General features: G+C 36.5%; 2 protein-coding genes across 3 annotated transcripts; one reads left to right on the top strand and one right to left on the bottom strand.

Moving 5' to 3' along the window:
• The first annotated feature begins 1,201 nt into the window (after positions 1–1,201).
• LOC131318854 (homeobox-leucine zipper protein HOX11-like) lies at positions 1,202–4,780 on the top strand. Its single transcript, XM_058348867.1, has 4 exons — positions 1,202–1,595; positions 2,681–3,015; positions 4,108–4,187; positions 4,297–4,780. The coding sequence occupies exons 1-4, from the start codon at positions 1,310–1,312 to the stop codon at positions 4,616–4,618; spliced, it is 1,023 nt and encodes a 340-aa protein (XP_058204850.1). The 5' UTR covers positions 1,202–1,309; the 3' UTR covers positions 4,619–4,780.
• Positions 4,781–8,547: 3,767 nt separating this feature from the next.
• Positions 8,548–12,941, bottom strand: LOC131318853 (protein trichome birefringence-like). 2 transcript variants are annotated; one of them, XM_058348865.1, is made up of 6 exons: positions 11,624–12,929; positions 10,768–10,960; positions 10,461–10,654; positions 10,212–10,370; positions 9,050–9,404; positions 8,548–8,952 (listed from the first exon to the last, which is right to left on the bottom strand). In XM_058348865.1, exons 1-5 carry the CDS (start codon positions 12,652–12,654, stop codon positions 9,050–9,052), a joined length of 1,932 nt encoding a protein of 643 aa, XP_058204848.1. In that variant the 5' UTR covers positions 12,655–12,929; the 3' UTR covers positions 8,548–8,952. The 2 variants fall into 2 exon arrangements, with proteins under 2 accessions (XP_058204848.1, XP_058204849.1); XM_058348866.1 differs by having other exon boundaries at positions 8,548–9,404; positions 11,624–12,941.
• Positions 12,942–13,957: the final 1,016 nt, after the last annotated feature.

Raw genomic sequence — 13,957 nt, 5'->3', positions numbered from 1 at the left:
TGGTCAGAGACTTTGGATTTGTTTCCTCCTAATTAAAATTTTATGTTCGATTCTTCTTGTCAACAAATTCTTAAGATCACCTCACCAACACGTGTAAACACATGATAAAATAGTTATGGAATAAGCTGTATGAATTAATCCAAGATGCGTGTAAGCTTGCCCGAGACGCTCGATCTACATTTAAAAATATTATACCAATCACTTTTTAATTAGGATCCATAGTCATTGTAAATTGCTAAGAGAGATTTGTAATTAGAAGAGAGTCAAAGAATTGACTTGACACGATCGTTGTAATCTTCTGTGCAAGTCATGGTTGCATGATCTCTCTCTCTCTCTCTCTCTCTCTCTCTCTCTCTCTCTCTCTCTCTCTCTCTCTCCTTTGCTTGCATTTTTTGAGTTCGAATGTCACTTCGACCATCTCCACATGTTTGTCTTAGTCTGACCATAAATTGTAGACGCGTTAAAAACATAAATAATGAATTTATGTCTCCCACTCTAACAACTTAAATTTTGGAGTGATATTAGCTATCACTTAATTAACGATACTCACTCAAATCAATAATGAAGTGCAAAGAAAGACAGTTTTCCAACCAATAATGTAATAAACTAGTCCATTTTTAAACTTTTGTTCTAATTTAGCTCTGCAAAAAAGTTTCTAAATTTGATTTTTTTTTTTTTTGGGAGTCATACTCAGTCGTCACTGGGAATGAATTTTAAAGATTTTTCGTTACATTGCTTTTCTAAATGAGATTTGAAAAGAAATCTCTAGAAATAATAAGTTTCAAAAACAATTAACAAATTTTTTTTCTAATCTTTCAAAAAATAAAAAAGTAAAAATCTACAAAATAGGGATATATGAACATAGATTTCATCTAGAAACGGAAGTCCACTAAATTCCTATCCTGTTATTTAAGTAGTAGAGAAGTGAAACTGTAAGAAATACAATTATACTCCTAATTAATGAGCGAGCTTGATTACTCTCTCTCTCTCTCTCTCTCTCTCTCTCTCTCTCTCTCTCTCTCTCTCTCTCTACATATGGTAGGAGTATGTATATATATTTCTCGTCATGTATGAACAGTTGAATAGTTTTATAGATTCACGTGCATTTGTCAACTTGGATTTTGTCGGTCAATCTCTCTACTCCCCACAACTTGCCCAAGAGCAATCAAAGTCTTCTTAATTTGTGGGGTTTTTGTCTCTGTTTATACTATATTTACCTCTCACTCCCTAATCTCTTTCGCTCTCCTCAATCAAAGACACCTCTCTCTCTCTCTCTCTCTCTCTCTCTCTCTCTCACACACACAAAAAAATGGATTTGGCTTTGAGCTTGGGTGAAACACCAAAGACATTAAAATTTCTTGAAAAGGCTCAAAAAAAGAAAAAAAGCATGGGGTTTTGCATGGGCTTAGAAGGACCTGAACACATCATCAAAGGCAATAGTAGATCGGAAATACTTGTAGGTGAAGAAGAAGAAGAGAAAAGCGGCTCATCAGATCCACCGGTCCAGCTCGATCTTCTTCCCTCCACTCCGGTTCAACACAATATTCAACCACTCTCACAGTCACACCTCCCTTTTCCATGGCTGACTCCAAACTGTAATTTATCTCCATTTTTTAGTTTTCTCTTCCCCTGAGCAAATTTTCAAGGTTTTTATGATCTGGGTTTTTGTGGGTTACCCTTCTTGTTTTCTGTTTTGGTCCATTTTTCTTTTGGGTCTATTTCCCCTTAAATTGAGTATCGTAATATTTTGGTGAATTTCGTAACTTTTGTTTTAAAACTCGTGCCTTTTGGCAATAACTAATTAGATTCGTAACTTTTCGCTATGATATATAACATTTTGGTGCATCTCATAACTTTTATACTTATAAATTGTAACTTTTCAGCAATATAGAATCCGTAACGTTTAGGATTCGTAACATTTTCACTAAAATTATAACATTTTGGTGCGTCTCTTAACGTTTATACTAAAATCGCAACTTTTCAGCACTATGATTCATAAAATTTCCTCTATGAATCATAACGTTTTGGGGTGCATATGATACACATCCAAATAAAGGTGTGTATTGTGGCATTTCCCTTTCAAAGTTATTACTCCTATTTTGTAGAATAGTTGGGAATTAAGGGACTTTAGGCATGGGCAGGGCGATCGCAATCGCTCATCCTATATTTTTCGTTTATAATCAGATGTTCAGACTAGCTTACGCACACCTCAACTAATTCCACATACAATTCTAATTTTCCAAACCCTCCTCTAATTATAGCAAGATTGAATCAAAATAAAAATTTTGAAATCGGTTCGCGATGATTATTAATACTCATTTAATATCGTAAGTAATAGAATTTCAACCCAAAATAAGAAAGAAAGAAAGAAATCACAAAGATCGTCAATACACCCTCTTGGACTTTAACATACCTTGCACGAATAAATGCATTTTGTACATTTTCACTGCCCATTAGATTTTTTTATATATATAATTTCCTCCTTTCTAGGTTAATACGTTTGTTTCAATCATTTTTGAAGTACTCCCTTTGTAGGTTGACATCATGCATTCATCCTTCTTGTTAATTATTCAGAGTCTCATCAAATAATTTTTTTTGACCAAAAAAAGAAGAATATGTTTCCATCATATATAATTTTGTCTTGCCGGTTTTAATTAATTTGTTGGTTCATTTTTTTCAGTGTTAGGTGAACCGGGTTCGTCTGATAGACCGGAAACAGAGGTAGGAGTGAAACGGGGGCGGTGGTCGGCAACGGAAGATGGCGAGGATGGGGCGGTGCAGTCGTCTCCAAATAGCACTGTCTCAACTTTAATACAGATGGATATTCCTCACTACTTGTCGAATATAGTATATACAAGTGATCAACGATCAGGAGGCCATCAAGTTTCTAATTCAAGAGCAAGTACTGATGAAGAAGAGATCATTAATGGATTGAACCGCAAAAAACTCAGGCTTTCAAAAGAGCAATCGGCTTTTCTTGAAGAGAGCTTCAAAGAACACACCACCCTCAATCCTGTAAGTCAAAACCCAGGCTTTTTAAGTAGCGTCCGCTAGTTGTACTTTTCACTCTATTATTATTATTATTATTGTTATTATTATTAATGCATTTTTTGCTCTTCTACTTAAAAAAAGTAGCTTCCGCTATGTATTAATTATTTGACCTGTCAATATCGTTACACTCTTATACCCATAGTCATATCAGAAAATCGCATGCGTATTGTCCAGACCCAATATTGGTGCATGCATCGGTTTTTAGTCAACTGTTTTTTTTTCTACATCATAATCTCTGCCAGTACCTAACAGATAGAAGTAATTTTAAGTGCTCTAGCGGCAAATATAAATTTAACCAATAAAAATTTACTGACATAGATGATTATACAAAAATTCAGTCACAAATGTGTTCGGAAATCGTTCGACTAGTGGCCCACATCTGCCGTGAGGGCATTACATCTACGCTGTTGTGCTCTCAGAGAGAGATCCGTCATATTCCGGGCTCGCAATTGGCCTAATGATACCATGTCTCAATGACTATGCCACATGCACTGATCAGTATCTGAGATGTGCTTGTTTTCCTATTCTAAAAATGTTTTTGTAATCCTATTTACTTAATGAGAATAAGTTCTTTCCGGATGATCTGGACAAGAGGCTGTCCGGACAGCCCCGTGTGGGCCTCCTTTGCACATTTTTTTAGAAAATTCGAACCGTGCATCTTGTAGTACCCGCAAAATAATGTATCTATGCAAAAAATCAGCTTGTCCAGACATCGATAGATATGTCAAAAGTTGAGTTTTTACATGGAAAAATGGACGACCGTGAACAGTTTAACTTTAAAAACAGCTGACAGATCACGGTTGTCCATTTTTCTCTGTATAAATTCAACTTTTGGCATACCTATCGATATCCGAACAAGCTGATTTTTTGCTTAAATATATTATTTTACGAGCCCTACAAGATGCATGGTTTGGATTTTCCAAAAAAACGCGCAAAGGGGGCCCACACGGGGCTGTCCGGACAGCCCCCTTGTCCAGATCATCCGGAAAGAACTTTTTCACTTACTTAATTTCCTAGTTCATTAATTTCATATAAATATATGTGCATATTTTGCAGAAACAAAAGCTTGCTCTTGCAAAGCAGTTGAATCTTCGTCCTCGACAAGTAGAAGTGTGGTTCCAGAATAGAAGAGCAAGGTACAAATATTTACAAATCATCTTATAAAATTTTATCAGTAATATCGTGATTAATTATTTCATAGTACATTATTTTAAAATTTCACGCAAGAAAGAATATTAATTGCAGGACAAAGTTGAAGCAGACAGAGGTAGATTGTGAGTACTTAAAGACATGGTGTGAGACACTGACCGATGAAAACAGAAGATTACAAAAGGAGGTTCAAGATTTAAGAGCTCTGAAGACGTCTCAACCTTTCTACATGCAACATCCTGCCACCACTCTCACCATGTGCCCTTCCTGTGAACGTGTGGCCTCCGCCACCAGTAGTGCCGCCACTGCTGCCACCGCCAAACCTAGATCGTGTCCCTCTACAACGACCTCTAAAACCCAAGTCCAAGCCCAAGACCAACGGACCGGTTCATTAGATCAGGCAAAGACCACAATGTAGTGTGTTTTGCATGTACATGTATATATTTTGGCCATTATTCATAGTGTGGCTTGATCCATTTTTCTCCCTTTTGAATCCGTGATTTTTTTAATTGATTACTTATGGAAAGAGAGTATAGAAGAGATTAATTTGATGTTCTGGGAATTTTTTTGGAGGGAGCAATTATGTGATTTTGAAAATTCATCTATAGGTTAATAAAATATTTTGTTTTTCTATAAAAAGTAAAATCACAAGTAAATCAACACCACCCACGGCCTCACCCAAAACCTACACAAGAAGACGCAGAGCGTGAGTCTGAACATTATGCACCATTAACCCTAGTTCTTGCATACGCGTGCCAATGAGATGGCTCATTCTGTCGCTTTTAGAGGTAGCAGTGGTTGGTGTCCATACCTGGGAAAGCTACTCTCATTTATGACTTTATAGTTCTTTGATTTAATACCTGGGAAAGCTACTCTCATTTATGACTTTATAGTTCCTAATTTGATTTAGGATGGATGTCACTTCTAGATGGTTATCTTATGTACCTTTGTTTTCTATCAATGAAACTATGAGTACCATTTTGACAAACGAAAAAAAAAAAAATTAGTCCAAACACGCTGAATATCATATATATTATTTAGTACATTTCAATAGCTTGGGGAGTGAAATAAGATAAGATCTGCATCATCCTTCTTATTTGAAATCAAAACAAACATAAATGCCTAGTTTGACAAGGGAAAACGTATACGGGTTTAGCTATTCGCCAAGTGACGAGAAAAGGATGGTTCAACTACCAACTGTGTGTGATGCAATGCATCATACTTCTTATTGAAAATCTTTGTTAGGCTTATCCAGTGATTAGGAGGCGGATTCCCTGCAGTTGGACTGCAAAGAGTTCATGCAGTCCAATCTCAGCCGTTCATCTTTATATCCAATGGTCCAAACTTTATTAATCTCAACCGTTGAAAACATCATCCGGCGGTTCACAACCTTCCAACCGCACCTCTGCAGTTCACATATGGACTATAGACAAGCCTAATTCCAGTGATTGTGAAAAAGTACTCTCTCTTTTTTTTTTGGAGCTGAATACAAAAAGAATATGAGCAGCTTCTGATACACAACTTAGAAAACAACTACTCCATGTCGAGAGAGTCGTTCGATGCACGTAGGGTCGCATGCATCAAACAATTTTGGACAAAGTTGTGTTCTACCATAGTTTTTGGATGATTATAAGAAAAGTTTATAAGTGCACACAGAAAACACCATTTTCGCCCAATAGAAATCATGAAAACACGATTAATCGTCACTGTGGAGGGCCGAACAAATTGAGAATTGGACCAACACCTGAGCCAGGCCCATAACTTGGGCCCAACGTGGGATTGGGCCGACCAACCAGCAAATTTTTTTTTTCCTAAGCCCGGAGTGGGGGTCTCTTGTTTTTTGAGCGGACGGCTTCGGCTATTGGGCTATGCCCAGAGTGGGCTTCGCCTAAGCACATGCATGGGTGGGGAAAGGGCTTAGGCCCCGTTCCGCTAAAGTGCTTATTTTTTTGTTTTATGAGACATGTCATTTCCTCACAATAAATTATCTTTAATTAAAAAAATAAGTACTTATTTGTAAAATAAGTCTTAGCGCAATGGGACCTTAGCCCTAGTTTCTCAGTGCCAGTTTCTTAGTGCCACGGGGGAGTGCGAGTGGCCTTATGCCCACTCGGCCACACTTACGTGGAGGACAGTAGACGTACCTTCGTTCACTTGGGGTTTTTAGAACCACCCCCTCTCTTTACCACAATTTTCTAATAAATTTTCTGTCCACTTATTACTCAAATCTCTGTATCTATCTTTTTTCATTTGTTATCCAATCCAAAAAATCTTCCTCAAATTTTTTACCGAATAACTTCTATGAGTCTCCAAATGGAAAAAATAATTTCATGCCCCAGACTCCCAGAGACAAGAACATGTGGATCCCCAACCCCCTCTTTTCACCACACGTTTGTGTGGGGAAGCGTGTGGTGGAAAAAAGAGTTGGAACGCCCCATGGCCTTGCTACTAAGGCACTAAAAAGACTCTCCAGTCTCCTCCAGATGGAGGGATACATAAAATACGACTTTACTACAACCACTCAAAAAACAAACAAACGAACATAATCCGGCCATAATTCGTGGTTATAGGACGTTTACATAAAACTCGGCCTCGATTGGGCTCGTAATCCGGTGTGATGATAAAAACCCCACTGTATTGCATTGTCTCCAGGATACCCTCCACAATCACCTCTGTACTGTCGGATAAAACTGCTTCTATATATAAACTAACGGTTTTGCTATTGTTAGTCTATTGGGCTGACGATAAGTACATTAGAAGACAAGAAAAATATGTATTTTTGTTTATTTTTTACACTCTTTAATACACATTTACACACTTACTATTGTCAGCCTATTGAACTGATTTTAAAATTTTCAATAAACTAATCACGTTCATTACCAGCACCCCATATAGTTAGAGCGTAAAGTTCAAAATAGCATGTCGTGCAAATAAACAAAAACCCAGTCTAAAGTTTGAACGTCAGATGAGAACTAAATCCATGATCCAGGTGCGCCAGTTCGGTATCCTCAAGTTCGGTTCAGTTCTAGGTCGTGGTGGGTTCATCCTAGGCCCATAATGGTGATTAGAACCGTTCAACAAAAGTGCGTCCCCAAAAATAATTAGCGCGGTCGGATATCGATAGCTGTGTAAACAATCACAGTGTATTTTGTCTTCTACAAACGTGAGCCATCGACATAATTAGCTATCGATCGCACCATTTTTTGTAAGGACATACATTTCTGTGAAACCAAAATGTGAATGGCTTTGATCATTTTTGTGAACACCAAAATAGATCTGAAATAAGTAGCCCACAACTGGACCATAAATGGTGACAGAGGGAATATATACACAAATCTGCATCATTAATAATGTGAATCGCCAGTGATGATGGTAGCTTAAGACTCACACATTAACAAATGGCCAAATCAGCAAATCAAGAGGTCAAACACGCCATTAAAAAAATAATGAGAAGAAAAGGAACAGACATTCCATGTGGAGTAGGGAGAGAAAAAGGTACAAAAGCATGAAATTGGGTACAGTTTTTCGTACTCTTTGTCCTTATGAAAAGCAACGCAGTCGCTCTTAAAAAAAAAAAGAGATGCTAGATACATTACATTATTTCACTATATTGTTTCATTACATAATTACATTGCACAATTTTACCTTTATGAATTCAGAAATAATAATTGTCAATATTCGTTGGAGCTGATTTTTAACAGAACTCCATAAAATAATATTTTTAAATTTATAGGTATTTTTTTAAATTTTTGTGAGGTCCGAAATAAACCCCACATAAAATATAATGTACCATGTATTGAAACAATGTAGTGTGTGTCTTTTAAAAGAGTCAAATGAGCCATTATCAAGCTGACAACTAATCGTTGCAACCAAATAAAATAGACTACTCCGTATATGAATTCCCCACAAAAGAAGATTTGAATTTGGATTAAAAAGTTAAATGACTTATTTTTTTGTCTTTATTCAAATTTTTTTTGCATTTATTTATTTTGTGTTAAACTTTTGTGACTTATTGATTCGTCTTGACGAGAGGAATCGGAAAAGTAAAAAAATTTGATCGAAACTCATAATTTTTTGAATAAAGACAAAAATAAGTAAATAAATCAATTTTTTTTTAATTATTCATGTCTTTTTGAAAAAAATTTATAGGATTTCGATTTTTTTTAATTTTTTTTTAAATAAAGACAAACAAAAGTTATTATTTCACTTTTAAAGCCAAATGAAGCCTAAATAGCCAAATGAAGCCTAAATGACAAAGCTAAAGCAACAAACATTAAAGAATGGCATGCCAGAAACAAATCATCAGACAAAGGAAAACAAATGTCAAACTGAGAGCATCAAGAAGAATGATTAACCTTTATTTTATTGTTGAGATATATTAAAACCATGTACGTAATACATTACTATTATTTACAATCTTCATGCCCTTAAAGAAATCTATGGATTAATAAAAAATCCTCCCACCTGTCCTCTCTTTCGGTAATGCCAGACAAACAGAATTTTTGCACAGAAAATTTGAATAACGAATGATGTAACCTTCAATGCTCCTTTTATTTCAAATCATTCGTTATTTCGAAAACGCATCGCTTGCATCATTCTGTATGGGTTTTATACAATAATAATTCTGTCTGTATGAAACTCTTTCCACATCTTTCCTCTCTCCGATCTCGCTTATGCTACTTGCGCTCCCGTAATTTAAAACTTCAAGAACATTCCACATTGGGTCTTCTCCAGGTAGATTGTGTTGCATCTCTAGTTTGAAAAACAAGAGAAGAACTTATAATATGCAGATATCTATGTACTGGTCAACTCAATAACATATTCTTCAGGTGTTTATTTTTCTTTTTACCTATGGCATCTTGTGTTGTTTTTGCCTCTGGTTTTTTTTTCTCAAAAGCTCTGCGTAAAGAAGCTCATTCCATGCATCTGGCACTCCGGGTAGGCACCAATGGCTGCAGTCCTGGAAACTCAACGGCGATCTTCTTTCCTCTTCGGAGAAACTCTGCTTCCGATAGATCGATGGGTGACCGTCTTTGCGATAATCCGTAATTCTGGTTATGTTCAAATATGAAACGCGGGTTTTCATCCCTTTCAACACTGATTCCAGCACTGCCATCTTCGGCGGATATGGCCTTAGAAAGGTATCGTTTCTAATGGGCTCGGTTTCACTGTCACACTGACCGCCAGAATTCCATTGTCCACCACTGCAGAATACAAAGGAACCAACAGAATTTTAAGTGGCGCTTCCTGTTCCAAGGCATCAACAGTGATGAGATAAAATGCTAGTTATGCAAAATGAACAACGAAACAATCATTAATCGCACATCATGCCTGGTTGAACATAATGTTCTCATCTAAATGCATCAACGGTGATGAAGCATCTAGATATCGTAAAGACAAGAGAACATAAGCTATTTTCTTCCAACAACCAAGGATCAAAATTTCGTTTTGGGGTATTGTTTGGATTAGCACAGAACATGGACATTTTAATGAGAATACCACCTATAATAGTAGCGAGTCTAGCGACAACAACGAAATTGAAATACATCATAGTGTGCCAAACATAAATGTAAATTTCTCGAAGCATATAAACCCTAAGAAAACAAGGCATAAGAAATCACTTAGATAAAAATAATTATAAGCACACAACTACTAATACACTTTTTGCAAAAGCTTAACAAAATTCATCTCAAAACAATCTATTGTTCCAGATAAACCCTAAGAACCCAAGGCGTAAGAAATAACTTAGATAAAACATAACTACTGCAACATCTTATCAAAATTCATGTCAAAACGATCTATTGTTCTATATATTGCATTATCTTTTGGTGCTTTCCAATGTGCAAAGACCACAATTTCGTAATTCCAGGTGTTCATTTTGCTGTTCTATTGACCGGAAATGTTGATGCTATTTTGATGGAAACAGATGAAATCTTGTCCTAACAAAATGGGAAGGAAGTAAGCACAAAAATGAATAACCAAAATACTTTCTTTGTTTTTTACGTAATTACCTGAAGTGCGAGGCTGAATAACCTCTGAATAAAACATGGCTCTTCATCGGACTTATATTTGCATCGACCCATCTCGCCCAAGTTGTTAAAGCTTTCCGAAATGCCTCAACAACATTCAACTCACCGTAAACATGGGTACCCTCTTGATAATAGTCTTTGCTGGAAAGAGTTTTACTCAAAACTTTAGAAATCTATCAAATTCATGACATTACGTTGTATATACGTTATCAGAAGTAATGATGGATTTACCCTTTGGAAGTCTTTTCATGAGTCCACCAGTGTCCCGTGTTGAAGATTATGATGTCCGCGGTTTTATATTGATCTGCTGATATCCCGATTCTATCAAGCCGAAGGGTTTCCTTTTTCGATCCATTCTTATCTGGCATCTCCCATTCTTGAACTAAGAAAGGCGATACAAAGAACTCCACAGTGCAATCATAATCCTACCCATACCAGAAACAACCATATACTAGACAAGTTAGATAAATATCCCACAAACTATAAGGGAAATCAAAGAAGCATGTTATAAAGAAAAGGGATCATTTTAGCTAATTACTTTGAATACAAAGGAATAAGATGCTTCGGTTCGAAAATGGTGCCTTCCAGATGCTTCATAAACCTTGCTTTGATCTTTCACAGAGTTCCTAAGAATGCAAACTAGCGATTCCCACATATTCCTATTGAGAGAATCCCCAACAAAAACCAACCTCTTTCCTCTTAGCAATTCCAACATGTGACTGCCGTTCAATCTGTATCGTATAACAAGATTAATCAATACAAAAGCTAGTAGAATAAACACCCACAAGCTCAATCAGATCAATTTAAAAGGCACGTGCGTAAAAGTTATATGATAATACAAATATCCATATGACCACATTAGTCAGTATACACCTGCATAAGCATGAACGATAGGCCATTTGATATAGCTATCAGGGGCAGCCAGTCCCAAGCCCGGACAAAGGAGCAATGTTGTACATTTTTTTTTTGGTGGGTGGTCGGAATGAGGATAGCAATGTTGTACATTAGGTAGCTAACAATTAGTACGTAAAATCCCAAAATAGATCCTTCTGACATGAATCCAATCATGGAGCAAAACTGATTCATGAAGCTGACCCTAATTGATTGAACTCAAGACTCCGCTTTGGTTTGGTTTGGTTTAGTTTACAGAACCCAGAACCTACAATGATCACCCGGTGCAAAAAAGAAGTTGCTTGAAAGTCTAGACACGTGAAATGATCAGGAAAAGGTACCCCAAAAGAATCAATACTCAGAAAAAACCCAGAATTATATTGAAAAAAGTGTCGAATTATCACAGATGGACAGAAAATACAGGAATCTACCACTATATCCCACATACGAAATGAACACAAAATGCGGATGAGTTACAAAGACAAGTAATTAAATGAAAATACCTTGGAAGACTGCAACCCTTAGGCTTCCATTTGAGTTTAAGATAACCATTATCAGGCCTACCATTAACAAAACAATTGAATTGCTCATCAATCAACGAACATGATCCCGGTTTATACAGCGGATATGATTCATCTTTCACCCATTCTCCATCAAATAAATCACAACCCACCAAATTCTCACTCCTCTGTTTCACCAACCCATCTGAATTATTAGTCCCATTACTCTGTTTCTTCTTCGCAATCGAAGAACTGAAATTCGACCCGGCACCTTTTTGTGCAACTCTTTTCTCTTCATTCCCAGTGTTATTTTCCCTCTCAGGAGAAGATTTCGATTTCGGTGCCGAATTCGAAGATTGGTTTGCTGCAACAGGAGACTTTGGAAGCCCAATTGTGCTCTGATTTGGCTTAAAGACTTCAGCTTTATCTTCTTTTTGAGTCACACCCTTCTTTGTAACTCTTTCCTTGTCAGACCCACTAATATTTTTCCTCTCAGAAGACGGATTTGGCACTGGATTTGAAGAATAATTTGTTGATAGTGTAGAGTTTGGAGCCCCAATTGTGCTCTGATTTGGGCTGAAGACTTCAACTTTATCATGCAATTTGTTGCTGTGAGTCTGATTTTTTGGATTATTCAGAGTAGGAGATTGAAATGTGGGATTTTGAGATCTGGAACTAGGTTTAGTTGGTGATGGATTAGGAGCAAAACTGGGTGTTTGTTGGGAGGAATTGGGGAAGAAATAAGATAAAATTGTTGGGAAATGAGATCTATTCGATTTATCAGGAGAAAATGTCGAAATTGAAGATGCATTTGTGCTAGTATAAGTAAAAGTGGAAAAGATGTTGTTGAACCATGGGGAGGACGAGTTTGAAGAAGGGTTGAAGGCTAAAAAGACAGTGAAAGCAATGAAAGCAGAGATGAAAAAAAAAGCCAAAGACTTGGTTTTTTTGTTCTTGAGGAGAGAGAAGAGGGTCTTGAGTTCCGAAAGCAGGCTTCCTCCATTGATGGATGCTTGCTTGGTTGCATCCGCCATCTGAGCTTTTGATTTGCCGTTGAGAAACCCAGAATTGGAAATGTGTGTGTGTGTTGGGGAGTGTGTGTGTGTGTGTGTGAGAGAGAGAGAGAGAGAGAGAGAGAGAGAGAGAGAGAAAGCAGAAGTGATAGTGGAGAGGAAAAAGGTTGGATGGGCCGCTGTGAGGGCTAGTAAAGAGGAGAGAGAGAGAGAGAGAGAGAGAGAGAGGAGTCTGACTGTTAAGGAACTATCTAGTCTAGAGAGAGAGAGAGTTTACCATTAATGGACGAAGAAGACGCATGACATCTGGAAGGCAGAAACATAAATTTAGTTAAGGAGAAACCTTATAAATGCCACGCGTATTCCAGATAATAGCACAATTGCCACTTCCATGTACTGATGGTATTCATTTTACGTCTAATTCACGGTAGACATGTCTTTTCTTTTTCTTTTTTTTTCAAGAGCTCGAGTTCACTCTAAATCTAATCGCATCCGAATTCATTTTGAATATGAAAGCATCATAATCTAATTCGAATTTGATTTTGCAAATCTGCTTGGTCAATCTACATTCAAATCCTCAAAATCGGATATCTGATTCGAATTTTTGATCTAATCCAATTCATTTTACCAATTCAAATATTGTGCATGCAAGTCCAAAAATTCATCTTGAAATAATGGAATTATTAAATCTAGATATATAACAATCCAAAAAATTAGGAGTAAAATAATCGGAACAAATTCGTAAACGAGTCAAATCGGGTATACACAAATCGGACCGCTTAGTGTTCAATTTTGGATTAAATAGATTGTCAGGTAAATTTTTTATTATACAGATATCGATCGATTCTGGTTCGTTGACATGCCAAATTCATAGTACATTGAGATTAAATTTACAAGTATGTTTATTTTATGGAAAAATCTAAAATCAGCCCACTGGGCTGACAATAAGAAGTGTGAATGTATATTAAAAAGTGTAAAAAAATATATAAAAATATGTGTTTTCTTTATTCTCTTGTGTGCTTATTGTCAACCCACTGGGCTGACAATAGAAAGACCGTTATTTTATAGATTGCTTTTTCTTTTCCTTATGTGTAATAATACTAGGTATACATACTTGGGGACAGTTTGGCTTAAACTAAGCTAATTGTCTTTTTGGTCGTCTATTTTAAATTTTTATTTATTTCATACCAAACTTTTTGAATTAACATTGTCTTTGCGAACAGATTTGTCTTTACGAGCGGATTTTTGTTCGATGGAAAAAGTTTAATCCATGACATTTCGAAAGAAAGGCTTTAAAAAAAATCACTAAACATTACAAGTGGTA

Source organism: Rhododendron vialii, chromosome 3a (assembly GCF_030253575.1).
Source record: "Rhododendron vialii isolate Sample 1 chromosome 3a, ASM3025357v1".
Classification (NCBI taxonomy): domain Eukaryota; kingdom Viridiplantae; phylum Streptophyta; class Magnoliopsida; order Ericales; family Ericaceae; genus Rhododendron; species Rhododendron vialii.
The sequence above is the reverse complement of the archived record's forward strand: the minus strand, read 5'-3'. Positions and strand labels throughout refer to the sequence as shown.